Source organism: Nannospalax galili, unplaced genomic scaffold (genome assembly GCF_000622305.1).
Source record: "Nannospalax galili isolate Female #2095 unplaced genomic scaffold, S.galili_v1.0 scaffold210, whole genome shotgun sequence".
In the NCBI taxonomy this organism is placed as follows: domain Eukaryota; kingdom Metazoa; phylum Chordata; class Mammalia; order Rodentia; family Spalacidae; genus Nannospalax; species Nannospalax galili.
Window position 1 is genome coordinate 92,738 of NW_008329365.1, and position 13,891 is coordinate 106,628.

General features: G+C 37.7%; 1 protein-coding gene across 3 annotated transcripts in view; it reads right to left on the reverse strand.

Annotated features, from left to right (window-relative positions):
• Positions 1 to 13,891, reverse strand: part of Atf7ip (activating transcription factor 7 interacting protein) — a 106,636-nt gene that overhangs the window by 12,766 nt on the left and 79,979 nt on the right. For all 3 annotated transcript variants that reach the window (XM_008837377.3, XM_008837395.3, XM_008837386.3), the window contains exons 10-14: positions 12,033 to 12,097; positions 9,242 to 9,320; positions 6,762 to 6,917; positions 3,900 to 4,082; positions 1,527 to 1,639 (exon numbers count right to left, since the gene is read on the reverse strand). In XM_008837377.3, coding sequence (XP_008835599.1) covers positions 1,527 to 1,639; positions 3,900 to 4,082; positions 6,762 to 6,917; positions 9,242 to 9,320; positions 12,033 to 12,097 — 596 coding nt within the window. The remainder of the gene's footprint in view (positions 1 to 1,526; positions 1,640 to 3,899; positions 4,083 to 6,761; positions 6,918 to 9,241; positions 9,321 to 12,032; positions 12,098 to 13,891) is intronic.

The window sequence follows — 13,891 nt, forward strand, 5'->3', positions numbered from 1 at the left end:
CAGTTTCCCCCCTCCCCAACAGGGACCTCACCTTGACCTTTGAAGTCAAGGGAAACAAACTCTGCTGAGAAGCAGCCTGCCTCTCCTCTGATCTCCAAAGATAAGATAAGCAGATTCTACCTGTTAACCAGAGATTTTAGAAGCTGTTTTTCTCTCAGCTTAAGAGGGAAAAAGTAAACACTTCCAGACCCTAATCCCACCTGGCAGACTGAAGGGAGCCAGGCTTTTCCTGCTTCCCCTTCCCTGATTTCTCCCCCAAACATTTCCCCCTTCCACACCCTAAAGACCCCATATATAAAGTCCCAGCTCACAACCCATGGGCGGACATCTTTCCCTGACATCTTTCCCTTCCCCGAGGGAAAGGTGCCCCATGCGAAATAAATCTGTATCCCGCCGAGAATTCCATCTGAGCCTTGGTGCCTCCTCCATCTGCGCTGCTTGCTCCCTCCTGCTCTCTACCTATCACATTCCGTATGTATTCACATACGTTCTACAGCACTCATCAAATTCTATCTCATCATGGGAAAACAAGACCTTACTTTGGAGGCTAAACCTAGAGAGACATTTTCTCTCTCCTTTTTTAACAAACCAATGATAAGACAGCACTTAGAGATTACAGATTTTAAGAAGTATAAAATGACAACATAGAAAAAGAAACTACATTCTTCACACACGTCAGAAGTGCTGCACCTCAAGTCAGGGCCTGTGCTTCCAGTCTACCTAGCATGGTGCAGCAATCATTGGCTGCCCTCTACATTTTCTTTAAATGGTTAAGAGCAACTTTCTTGAATTTATTTTTATTTACTTTTATTTGATGTGTATGAGTGCCTTGCCTACATGTATGTAAGCTCACTACGTGCATGCAACATCCGTGGAGTTCAGAAGAGGACATCTATAACTGCAGTTACAGATGGTTGTTAGCTGCCATGTGGGCACTGAGAACCAAACCCAGGTCCTCTGCAGGACCAGCCAGTGTTCTTAATCACTGAGCCATCTCTCCAGCCCCCAAACTCCTCCCCTGCCCTCACATTATTATTTTGTTTTTATTATTATTATTATTATTATTATTATTATTGTCTTTTTTGGGGTCTCCCTATAGCCCCAGCTGGCCTGGAACTCGCTATGTAGACCATGCTGGCCTTGAATGCACAACAATCCGCCTGCCTCTGCCTCCTGAATGCTGGTATTAAAGGCGTGCACCACCATGCCCAGCGTTTTTTTTTGTTTTTTGAGACAGGGTCTCACTACGTAGACCTCGTTGACTTACCTAAAACTCACTTTATAGACCTGGCTGGCCTCAAACTCACAGATCTACTTACTTGCTTTCTGCCTTCCCAACGCCCAAGAACTGCTGAGACTGAAGGTGTGGGCCACCACACCCTGTTTTAAAATCAACTTTTCAGATAAACTTCTACCCTAAGGGGAGAGCTATCCTTTCCCTTAGATTACACTATTGTAAAGAAAAATGCCAACTATAATAATACTCAATAGCTGAGAATGTCTGAAAGTCAAGCATCAACATTTACAGTATGCACTTGAGGTGGTCGGTGATGCACTGTGAGCTGAGGTCCTGCTGATCCCAGGGTCAGTCCATTGTTTACAACATATGTGGTTGTTTGAGGCACTCGAACTGTAACACCTACAAAAGAAAATTAAAGGACAATATCAAAATCCCACTGTATACTTGTTGGGAGGAATTAATTAAACACTATTAAGACAATTTTTTTTAAATCCAAAAGGAAAAACAATTGTACCTTACAAGTCTATAGTCCCCAAACTAGCATTTAGGCAAAATCATAAATTTGCTGGGGTGGTGGGGCACACCTTTAATCCCAACATCCAGGAAGCAAAGGTAGATCTCTATGAGATCAAGGCCAACCTGGTCTACATAGCAAGTTCCAGGTCAGCTGGGGCTACAGGGAAACTAGGTCTGAAAAAGCCTTAAAAAAAAAAAAAAAAAAGGAAATCATAAAGTCAGACACTCAACAAAAAAAAAACCTAGCTTCCATGAACCCTTTCTCAAGTAAGGCTGCATGCTGCATGCAACAACATGAGAAAAACATTAGACCCCAGAACAGTACAGAAGGACACATTATATATCTCTATACCAGGATGATGAGAGAAGAGGTGGGGAGGGGGACGGGGACAGGGGGACGACACGACACACTACAAAATATGAATACTGGCTGTGCAGTCCACATAGAAGGAAAAAAGGCCAAAATGAACATAGCATGACTAAAGATAGACAGGGTGAAGATGCCTTTATAATCACTATTGCCTCTCATTTTCAACCAGAGAGATGGCTCAGTGGCTAAGAGTGCCTGCTGCATTTCTGAAGGACCCAAGTTCACATCCCAGAACCTGGCAGCTCACAACCACCTGTAACTCCAGCTCCAGAAGTTCACAACTAAATTCTGGCCTCTGAAGGCACACATCCACACATGGCACCAAATGTGTGGCACACATGCGTGCATGTACACACACACACACACACATACACACACACACACACATCCCAGCAGGTGGATCTCTGTAAGATGATAGGCAGCCTGGTCTACATAGCCAGTTCCAGACCAGCTGGGGCTATAGGGAGACCCTGTCTCAAAAAGACCAAAAAAATTCAACACAACAACAAAACCCAAAAAAACCTATAAAAAGTCATCTGTCTTATGTCGAGGAGGGTCTTTCTTCACTTTCTCTCCATGTGGTCTGAACACACAGCAATGGTGACAGCATGCTCAAGACCTGCATAAGCTCAAATCTGACATAATCCCAGCATAAGGGTGGGGAAGTGGGAAAGAAGCCCCAACGCTAGCTGAGGAACTATTGGCAACCAACAGCTTTTGGGAGAGGCAGAGTCAGTTTTCTTTAAGGGTGTGACACTGGGTAGATTAACCAGGCTTCAGTGGACAGACCTACACCAACCAAAGGACATTTGTGGACATAGATTTGACCCAATAGGCCTTAAAAAATAAACATGATGAGAGTACACGAAATCAGGCAGGGGTAGCAAGGTGAGGTGCAGACAAGGGAGGGAGTCTAAACATGCTCAAAACACATTGAATGAAATTCTAAAATACTCATTAAAAAAAAACTACAGACCCACATCAAATAATAAATTTAATCAATAAATTTAAACTGAAGACAAAATACAAAATCATAGTATATATGTCTAACTTCTCTATTTAAATTGTAAGGGTGTCTGCATGTGATGCATGTGATGGTGCATGCCTTTAATCCTAGTACTTGAAGGACAGGGCAGGCAGATCTTTGTAAATTCAAGGCCAGTTTAGTCTACACAGCAAGCTCCAGGTCAGCCAAAGCTACATAGTGAGACCCTGTCTTAAAACAAATTGGAAACAAAAGCAAACAAAAAAAAGTAAGTGAAGAAAAATGAATAAATAATAGGAGGAACTTTTTTTTTTTGTAGTTGTTTACCTTTTGTTTTGTTTTCAGTCAGGGTCTCACTATGTAGTCTTGGCCAGCCAAGAACTCACTATGTAGACCAGCCTGCCTCCAACTCAAAGATCAACCTCCCTCTGCCCCTCAAGCATGTAACAGGAGTTTTTAAAAATCAGTTTGTAATTGGAAAAAAACACTGTTTATGATGTTTTGAAACATGTACACATTGTAAACTGGCTAAATCAAGCTAAATTAGTATGTGTATAACCTCACATACTTAAAAATTTTTTGTGGGGAGAACACTTAAAATCTACTCTATCAGCAATTTTCAAGTCTGCAATACATTATTATTAACTGTACCATGCAAGCATGTTGTACAATATATCTCTTAAACTTGTAGTAGCAATTTTGATAATCTGATATCAGTATAAGCACCCTTCTCCCCAGTGTTCAAGTGCATGTACTTCAAAGCCATAAATAAGAAATGGGTCTCTTACTATTTTGAGGATTGACCTGGCGAACGGCAGGAGCCTGCATAACAGTTCCTCGCAGGGGAGCCTGAGCTGGTGGTGCTGGGAGAGTTGTATAAACCACTTGGTGGTTTGCAGGAGCTCTTGGTATAGGAAGTCTTGTGGTCACCTGAGTTACTGGACGATGTGTTACATTCACGGTAGTTGGAGCTAGTGGGAGCCAAGCAAAAGATACCAAGAACGTAGTAAATACTATGTGCAAAGACAGCATGAAATAGTAATCCCCTTTACATAAAATGTAGCTTTAACCAAAAAAAAAAAAAAAAAAGAAAAGAAAAGAAAAAAAATGGGGAGAGTGTTTGCAAATAATAAACAGATGGTTAGCATTGGAAATAATAGAATATGACCCCCTTTAAAAAAAAAGAGCATTTAAAAAAAAAAAAAAAAAAAGAAAAGAAAAGTAAAAAAGCAAGTGTCAGCAGCATGTGCAGGTCCCAAGCCCTGGCACGCTTGCTCAAATTCTTCAGCTCAAATGACATCTCCCTGCTTCATGAGTCTGTATGAGTGGGCTGACTTTGGCAAAGGGACAGACAGATCAGGCCACTGTCCAGCATATAAAACCCAGGTTTCATTTCTCGTCTGTCATCCAATACCTAGCCAGACTCAGCTAGCAACTTGGCTGCCTGAAGAGGGACAAACAAATTAGCATAGTTCAAAGAATAGGCCTTTTACAGCACCTGAATAAGTAAGTTTTATGACCCTGGATCAGAAAAAAAGGCATTGTGTGGGTCTGTATGGCAGGCTTGGTTTATGGGACCCACTTTGGTTTCTGCAGTACATGTACCACTCAGACTGTACAGATGACTGACTGAGGTCTTCCTGTGCATGCCTCCTGCATGGAGCATGCCTCCTGTCTGTGGCCAGCTGCAAGGCTGCTCTCACCTTTGAGACTGATGGATGGGTTCTCCTGTCTGACTTAAGTTAACCATCACTTTTTGGGGTGGTACTGAACTTCAGTCACTGAGTTCCAAAGAGCTAGGGATTAGGAATTGAGATCATGCACAAAAGTGTCTTAGAACTTTCTGGGTGACTGCAGATGTTGTGGAAAATATATAGTGTTTTAGAAACTTAGAAGCAGGTAGTATTTTTCTGCCCAATGTTTAAAACTATAACTTTATTTAGATCCTGTTATTGCTCCTATACATAAGAATTATATAGGGTGTTACAGCAGCTGTATATTTTTAAATTGTGTGATGAAGATTAGGAAAAAGATGGTTATTTATTTATCTATGTACTTATTTATTAGAGACTGCATTTTTTAATACTGGCACAAAAGGCCATTAAAATTTTTTACAATTATTAATTAATTAATTTTGTGCATGTGTAAAGGTTAGAGGATAATTTTTAAGAGTTGGTTCTCTCTTTCCACCATGTGGGGGAACCAAACTCAGATTGCTAGGCTTGGTTGCAAGTGACTTTACCAATGAGCCATCTTACTGGTCCACAAAAAAAGTAGTTTTAAGCTTGTTTGTACACTTCTTTTTTTCGCCACTGGAAATGTAATTCATTACCTTAGGTCTTTTTAAATACTGTACTATTATTATTGGTGCTGGCTCTATGTTTGAAAACCAGTTTACTTCTAAGCTACTGTAAGTGGTATATTCTATTTGAAGTTAAGAAATGAACCAACCATAACTTCAGTTCTAGGGGATCCAATACCTTCTTCTGATCTCTTTGGGCACTGTACCACATAGGTACACTTACGCACATGCAGGGAATAAAAAATAGAATAGAATAGAAAAAAAACAGAAGAAATGAATTCAAAGTATTTTTCTAGCTCATGAGATGCATCAGACATTTTTTCTATTACACACAACTGGCTCATGCCTATAATCCCAGCACTCAGAATACTGAGACAAGAGGATCATTGTGTATTTGAGCCCAGCCTGGGCTACATATGTGAGTTTCATAACATTCTGGGCTCAAAAAGAAAAAGACAAACAAAAAACTATGTAAATAAAGATAAACAACAAAAAAGACAGTAATGTGTTACGAAACCAACTCTAGCAAAGTAGGCTTAATATTAATATTCTATGAATACCTTTTCCTAGTGTTCTAAGTTTTATTGGATAAAACCATCTTAACTCAGTGTTTTCCTTAGTTGGAAGCGTGCTCATGTAAGCATTTTACAGTTAAATCTCTAAGCAATAATCTAACGTGCAAGAAGCCATATTGTCTTGACTGACTTTTAAACTGATTTACAGTTCCTTGAAATACAGCAAGTAAAATATTAGCATTTCTTCCTGATGATGTGGTAGACTAGGTAAAACTAGCTCAAGATTCATTTTGAAGTTCTTGTTTGAGCTGGGTCTGGTGGCATAGGTTTACTAATCAGTCTCTGATACTCTGGAGGCTGATACAGAGGCTCACAGGGTCAAATTCAGCCTAGGTAACTTACTAATAAGAATAAAAGGAGGGCTGGGGGTGCAGCTTAGTGGCAGACTGCTGACTTAGGATTCCTGAGGCCCAGGGTTCAATCCCAAGTACAAAAGAGAGAAAGAGAATCTTTGTTTGATCAGTCACTTAAAATTCCTTGGTCATACTCAGAACAAAATCATTATAACTAGCTTTTCCAAAGAACTTAATCATTTCTGCTCTTCAGAGTAGCTAATGACAATCACATTGACAATATTATTTATAATCATTCTCTACCCATGCTGCTACTTAAGACAGTGAGCAAAGCTAAGTAATAGTGCATTCAAAACATAAACCTCTTGAAAGTAACAATGAGGATCATTCTTAATATTCTGCCCAATCTTCCCACTCAATTCCACACTCAGTACTCTGCAGACTACTAACATGCCCATTCCAATGACTCAGCAACTTTACCTGTAGGTAGTAAGTGTATGGTTGTCTGAGATGGCCCACTGGTCGGCACCCCAGACGGCTGCAGGGGTGGTGCTGGTTGAATGGGCTGCAAAGGTCGGGGCAGGAGCTGCGAAGTGCTTGTGGTTGACACAGAAGTATGACTTGGTTTTTTGGGTTCTGTTAAAAAAGTGACACAATTAACGAGAAAAAAAGAAAATCAGGAAACAGGCCTTGTACTGGAGATTTTTGTTGGACTTGAATACCTATTTCTCTCTCCAGGAACACCTTCCTTCTTTTTCCATTATGGGTATTTTTGCTGATTTGAAAACCAAGTCAGGAGTTCTTTAAATAATTCACTAGTATTTCTTTTTTTTTTTTTCGGTCAGGGTAAGAAACAGTTTGAAAAACTACTGTTTTATTTTAAGTTTCATTTATTTATTTATTTATTTATTTATTTATATTGTCTTAAACTTTTATCATATTTATTTATTATTTATGTATGTATGTGGATGTGGTGTATGTGTGCCACAGCATGTGTGTGGAGGTCAGAAGAAAAGACCTTCCCCTTCCACCATGTGAGTCCTAGGGACCAAACTCAGGTCATCTTTCACTAGTATTTCTAAAACAGATTCCAATTTGAATTTACAGGAATTCAGTTTTATTTTTCAATGCAAGACTCTTATTTCTGGATTCAGTGAATCAACTTGAGGAACTTGACAGCACGAATGTGTGTACATGTATTTATACACCCAAATCAAAGAGATTTTCCTCGATAAATACTATAAATTGATGAGTTTTTCAATTAAATGGAGTTGTTTAGAGTTTTATATCAATGGCTGCACATCATCACTACTCATTTTTTAAACTATGTTGGCTGTCTAGTCAGAGTTTGTAATAGCTTATAAAAAAGATTTTATACTTCAGACTATCTCCTAAAATTAGAAAAGCCCTTGAAAGCCATACTATGAAGAAAATAAGTCAAAATATTTTCTATCTAAAATAATCCTCATCTATTTCTGCCCCATGAAATTCATCATTAAAATATAAGTAAAATTTAAGGCTTTAGCAATGGATGGTTTCAGTGCTGAACAGTTTACTTTAGAAGGGAGAAGTATGAAACAGCCAAGGTGGGGCAAGGAGATGCCCAGGAAATATGCATGAACTGGCCACGAGCTGAAAGCCCGCTCTGCTTATGCAGCATGTTGTCTAGAATCAGCCCGACCTTCTGTTCTCTAAGAATCCCTTATAGTCAAATCAATCTTTAAAAAAGGAAACAAAAACCAATAAAAATAATTGGAAACTCTTAAAAGAATAATCATACTGCTACAGGCTCAATGTTGATGAAAGACGGAATCAATTTCCCAACTGTGCTTCAGTTTTGTACAGTTTTATACACCATACAGAATCAACTGAACATCTATTTTTTTCTCCCAAATCAACTTTAAAATATGACTTTTTAAAAAATGTACATGAGTATTTTGCCTGCATGTACGTATGTTAAGTATACCCATGCATACGATGCCCTCAGAGGCCAGAAGAGGGCATCATAACCCCTGGAACTGGAATTACAGGCAGTTATTAGTCACCTTGTGGGGGCTAGGGACCAAAGCTGGGTCCTCTGCAGGAACAGCTAGTGCTCTCCAGTCCCCAAAAGAATTTTTAAATGTTTAAGTTTAATTAATGACTTCAAGGTAAAAACAATTAGCATTTGACTCTTCTAGATTTTCCAAATACATTCATTATCATCACTATTTTACAAATATCTGTGAACAAAGTCATTTTGTACAATCAAATAAGTATGAGAAACACTTTATATTTTGAATGGTAATGAGATTTACATTATAAATTAGCATAGTAAAGACTAGATTAGTTTACATTAAGGAAAAAAACAGTGAATTTTAATTCAGAACTTACCAAGCAGATTTAATCAAACACTTTATTCATGTAACACCTGTTACACTGCATAAGAATAACTGGGACTATGACCTAGTATTTATCAAATTTAATTTCTGAATATTGAAACTCAGAATATTATTGAAGGCTGGATGTGAATGATTTGAAAAATTATTTCAATTCTTACTCATATCAGCACTAAAGGAAAGCAATCAATCCAAATGATCAAAATGGACATACACTTAAAAATATCTACAGAAGAGAAAGGGGAAGGAGATACATAGAAGCATGCAAAGCAGAGTCCAAAGACCTCGATTAGATTCCCCATCTCTTTCTAACTCTGATGGATTCTAGGCAATTCCTTCAGCTCTGAAACGAAGATAAGTTCTATGAGAGTAACTGAAACTGTAGACACAGGAGCTCCACAAGCTTACTATTCTAGCTGCTGCTTTCCTCCACGTTCACAGTCATTTGGGGCTTGATTTCTATTTTTTAATTCTAATTTTAAGATCTTTCATTCTATATACATCAACAGTCTTCACAGAATATTGAAGTACTAAGGGGAAATGCCATAAAAGCATTCCCTTGTAGTATTAATAATTAAGTACCTTGCGAAGCTCCGCTCTCCTCATCATCCATTGTGAGGTCAATGACACCACCCGAGTCACTGCTAGTGGCTTTTCCACTCTGAAAAACAAAGGAAATGGTGGGTAGTAAGGAAAAATGCAATACTGGTGAGGGAGAAGGATGACTGGCCTAGTTCAGTCTGCATTTAGGAAATTATGAGTTCAAAGCAACTATGAAAAATGGATTCAAAGAATTAAAGGAAAGCATGATACTAGTGATTATACAAATAGGAAATCCCAAAGGAAAAGCAGAAATATCTATTAAGAGCTTAATATTTAGCTGTACTGCTTATCTGTTACCTGGGAAAGACAATTTCTGTTCCATACATTTATTAAGATTAATGAATATAAGCTGTTCCTTCCAATATGTCAGTTATACAGTACAATGTAAATTAGGTATTTCAGATTCTGAAAACTGAAACACAGAGGAAGACTTAATGTTTTTTTTTTCCACAGTAAGCAACTGGGTATCACTGAATTTTGGATTTTCTTTTCCTTGAGTAAAAGCATAGGAAGCTTTTATATCCAATTTAATCCAACTTAAATGTGTGTTATACAAATTGCATTTAGGCAAAAACTCTAGACAGTGCAGTTTAACAGATTATTTTGCAACAATGAAAAAAAATATTCTGTATCTGTACTGTCCAATGTGACAGTGATTAGCCATAAGTGGCTACTGAGGCTTAAAATTAGCTTATTTTAGCTGAGAAACTGAATTAGGAGGTTTTTTGTTTGTTTGTTTGCTTGGAGACAAGGTCTCCCTATAGCCCCAGCTGGACTAGAACTTGATCTATAGATGAGGATGGCCTCAATCTAAAAGAGACCTCTGTCTTCTGAATGCTGAGATTAAAGATGTACACACTACACCACACCCAAAAAACCCAGAATTTTTAATTTAACTTGAATTTAAAACTCAGCAAGTGATTAGGAACCAACACTTTATAAAATAATGAAATGCAGTCATAATGGTCATCTTTTTTTTTAAATTTTATGTGTATGAGTGTATTGCCTGCATGTATGTGAGTGCACCCATGTCGTGCAATGCCGCAGGTCAGAAGAGGGCTTCGGATTCCCCTGGAACTGGAGTTAAGGACGGTTTGTGGTCACCATGTGGTGCTGGGAATCAAACCCGAGTCCTCTGCAAGGGCAGTCAGTGCTCTTAACTGCTGAGCCATCTCTCCAGCCCCAGTGGTCATCTTCTTGAAGCGAAAATGTGACTTGGCTTGTTAAAAAGGAAACAAAATAAAGGAAATAGCTCCTGAAGGGAATAACAATGTTTATAAATTCTTTGTTTCATTTCAGGTTGTCTTGATAAAACACAGTAAGACTGCTTAAAGACTTTATTTAAAGATGACTAAATGAGTTTGAACCTCAGTATCAGAAAATATTAATTAATAATTTCCTGAATGTAGTAGGCTTGCATCTGTACCCCCAGGTACTCAAGAAACTGAGGCAGGAAGATCACTTGAGCCCAGAGTTCAAGACCTATCTTATCTGCTCAGCGTAGTGAACACCACACATACCGATTCCTGTTGCAGAAAAATAAAAAAATTCATAGAACATTATTTTCTATTGTACTCCGTCTAGAAACGTATCTCATTTAATTTTATTTATCACAGACAAAAATTACTAAACTTTGTGAGAAATAAAATATTTTAAGAACATTTTTCTGATCTATAAATATGTTGTTTATCTGGTTTGGGTTAAAAATCCATCACATTTAAAGGAAAATAGTCATGACTAAAGACTTCTTTTCATTTCATTATCTGGGTGTGGCAGCTCACCCTGTACTCCCAGTACTCAGGGAACTAAGGTGGGAGGATCACAAGCTCAAGGACCACACAGTAACTTCTAGACTAGTCTTAGATACTAATGAAACTCAGTGTCAAAGAAGCCCAAAGGAATGAAGGAATATGCCATCTACCTTTTCTTTTTTCAAATATTGTATTATTTTTATTTTGTATGTATAAGTGCACCTGTGTCATACAATGCGCATAGAAGCCAGAAGGGGGCACTGGATCCCCTCTGGCGTTACAGATGGTTGTTAGCTGCCATGTGGGTGTTGGGAATCGAACCTGGGTCCTCTACAAGAGCAACTGGTGCTCTTAACTGTTGAGCCATGTTTCCAGTCCCCAGTTACCTTTTCTTAATATGCTCAAGACTAGGAATGAGTTTCTTGACACAATTAGAAGGAAAGAAAATAAAACCACCAATAACCTAACAACTTCACTACAAATCTACTATGCCTGCAGCAATGCAGAAGAGTCAAGAAAAACACCACTAACAGAAGAAAGAAGTAGTTACTCCATCACCTTGAGGTTAAGCGTTACTGTGGAAAAGCACAACACTGGCAAAGCCCAATATGCCCTCAGAAAGATAAGGACTTTCCTCTCTAAAAGACTGCTTTGGAAGAACCTAAAATGCTGTGTGGCACGAGCAGAGAAGAATGACAGAAGAGAAGGATAATCCAGCCAGTACCCCTCAAAAAGAAATTATCAGTGGCAAAGATCGAATCATTATTATAGTGTGTGACAGCAAAGAGACAGGACTGTCAACTTAAGATTCAACCAGTTAGGAATAAACTACCATTACTTCTTAGAGAATTCCCGGGGGGAAGAAACTCAATTCTTAGCAAACATTATAGAGAAGCTATGAGACAACTGTGAAAAAGCATAGATTAATTTTCATGGAATCAGAATACTGATGGAAATCCATTCTTCTGTGGTCTACAATTAGAATTTTACTTTGAAGTAAAATGGAAAAAAAATCTTACCTGTGATGTGCTATCTGCTGCTTTCTTATTAACAGAAGAATCTACTGTTTTGTTTGTCTGGTTTTCTGAGAATTAAGAAAAAAAGACATTTTTTTAAAAAACATCTACAACAGGTTAAAGGTGAGGTTGATTTATACACAATATTCTATGTAATCTACTATTTTTCTGTGAACATGTCAGGCATGCAAAAATGGCTTCTCTCACAGATCTCTGTGGTGTCTTTCAGAAAGGCAAGTTCATATTATAAATCTTTTAAATTTCACACACTCACTATTCTAGCAAGTTAAACTCTATCCCAAGGAATACCTGGTAAATATAATTTCAGGTTTATATAATTTGAATGCTCCAATAAGAGAGAAGAGTTAAGGACAATTTAATTTTTCTACACTATGTATCTTTGGGGGAAAATGTTTACGATTTGATATCTAAAGTGTTTATAACAAATTCAGTACAGAAAGTTGCCATGGTTCTCAGACACATTATGAATACATATTGCTCAAAAGCTCAAGTACGGATTACTTTCCTTTGTGTGTGTGTGTGTGTGTGTGTGTTAATGCATATGTGTATGTATGGAGATGAGATGTTGGCGTTAGATGTCTTCCTCAACCACCTCAGCCTTAGTTTTTCAGACAGTCTTTCATTGTATATGCAGCTCACTGATTTGGCAAGGCTGGGCAAAACACTCCCAGGATCTGCCTGTCTCTTGCCCCAGCAATGGGGTTAGAAAATAGAAGCATGCTGCTGGGTGCTAGGGATGTGAATTCAGGTCCTCAGGCTCCCTCAGCAAGCACTTTACTGTGTTATCTACCCACGCCCGGATTGCTTTTCTTTACTCTTTACCAATTAACTTGTATTGTTTCTGCTGGAAAAATTGTTGTATGAAAACTACTTCCATAACAACATAAAAAAAAAAAAACACCAAGTTTGTTTCTGCTCAGTTTCTAAACAGAAGAAAAGAAATATTCAATTTTATCAAATAACTTTGCATCCATCAAGTGATAAGCTTTTCCTCTTTGGTAATATAATTAGTTGCATTATCAAGAGTATTCTTATGTTAAAACACCTCATTCCATCTTTCTGGATATAAAAATCTTCTTAGTCAAAATATGGTATTCCTATTCCTTTCAAAGCATCAGAACACATTACAGAGTAAACCCATTTATGTTTAATAAACTTATAAAACTGTCTTTCTATATTACATATATAATTCTATTTTTAAAGAATCAATAAAGATATATGCCTATGTTTTAAAATATGAACTCCAAGGGCAGAAAACTAAAAAGCCCTTATAATTTTCTCCTATGTTGTTTCAATTTTATTTTTGCGCAAGACAATATTGATATATAATTTGCGAAAATATTTTGAAATTGCTATGTGAAATTCCTAAAAGACTATTTAACAAAAAACTAATTTTAGGTTAATGACTTATACACTAAAGAATTAAGATAGACATGGTAACATTATCAAAGCACCAGCCTTTTAATATTCAATGTTAAAATATATTTATTTGGATTTGAAATTTACTTTCATTTTCAAATAAAATTTAAGGTTTAACATTACATAAAAAGGAGAGAGCAGATTTCGTTTTCACTTTCTGTTGTAACATCAGACAAAAATTTCTCACAATTCACAGATCTAGACTGATTGTTATATACATATACATACAGTTTTTAAATGGACACACACACACACACACACACACACACACACACACACACACATACACATGCACGCATACATGGAATGCATACATTAAAGAAGGCTCTAATTAGGATTAAACTTGCAGTGCACACGTTGAAGAGCCTTGAGGTGGAGTGCAAGAAATGTATTTCCACAGCAGAGGTGGAGAGTGTGAAGCG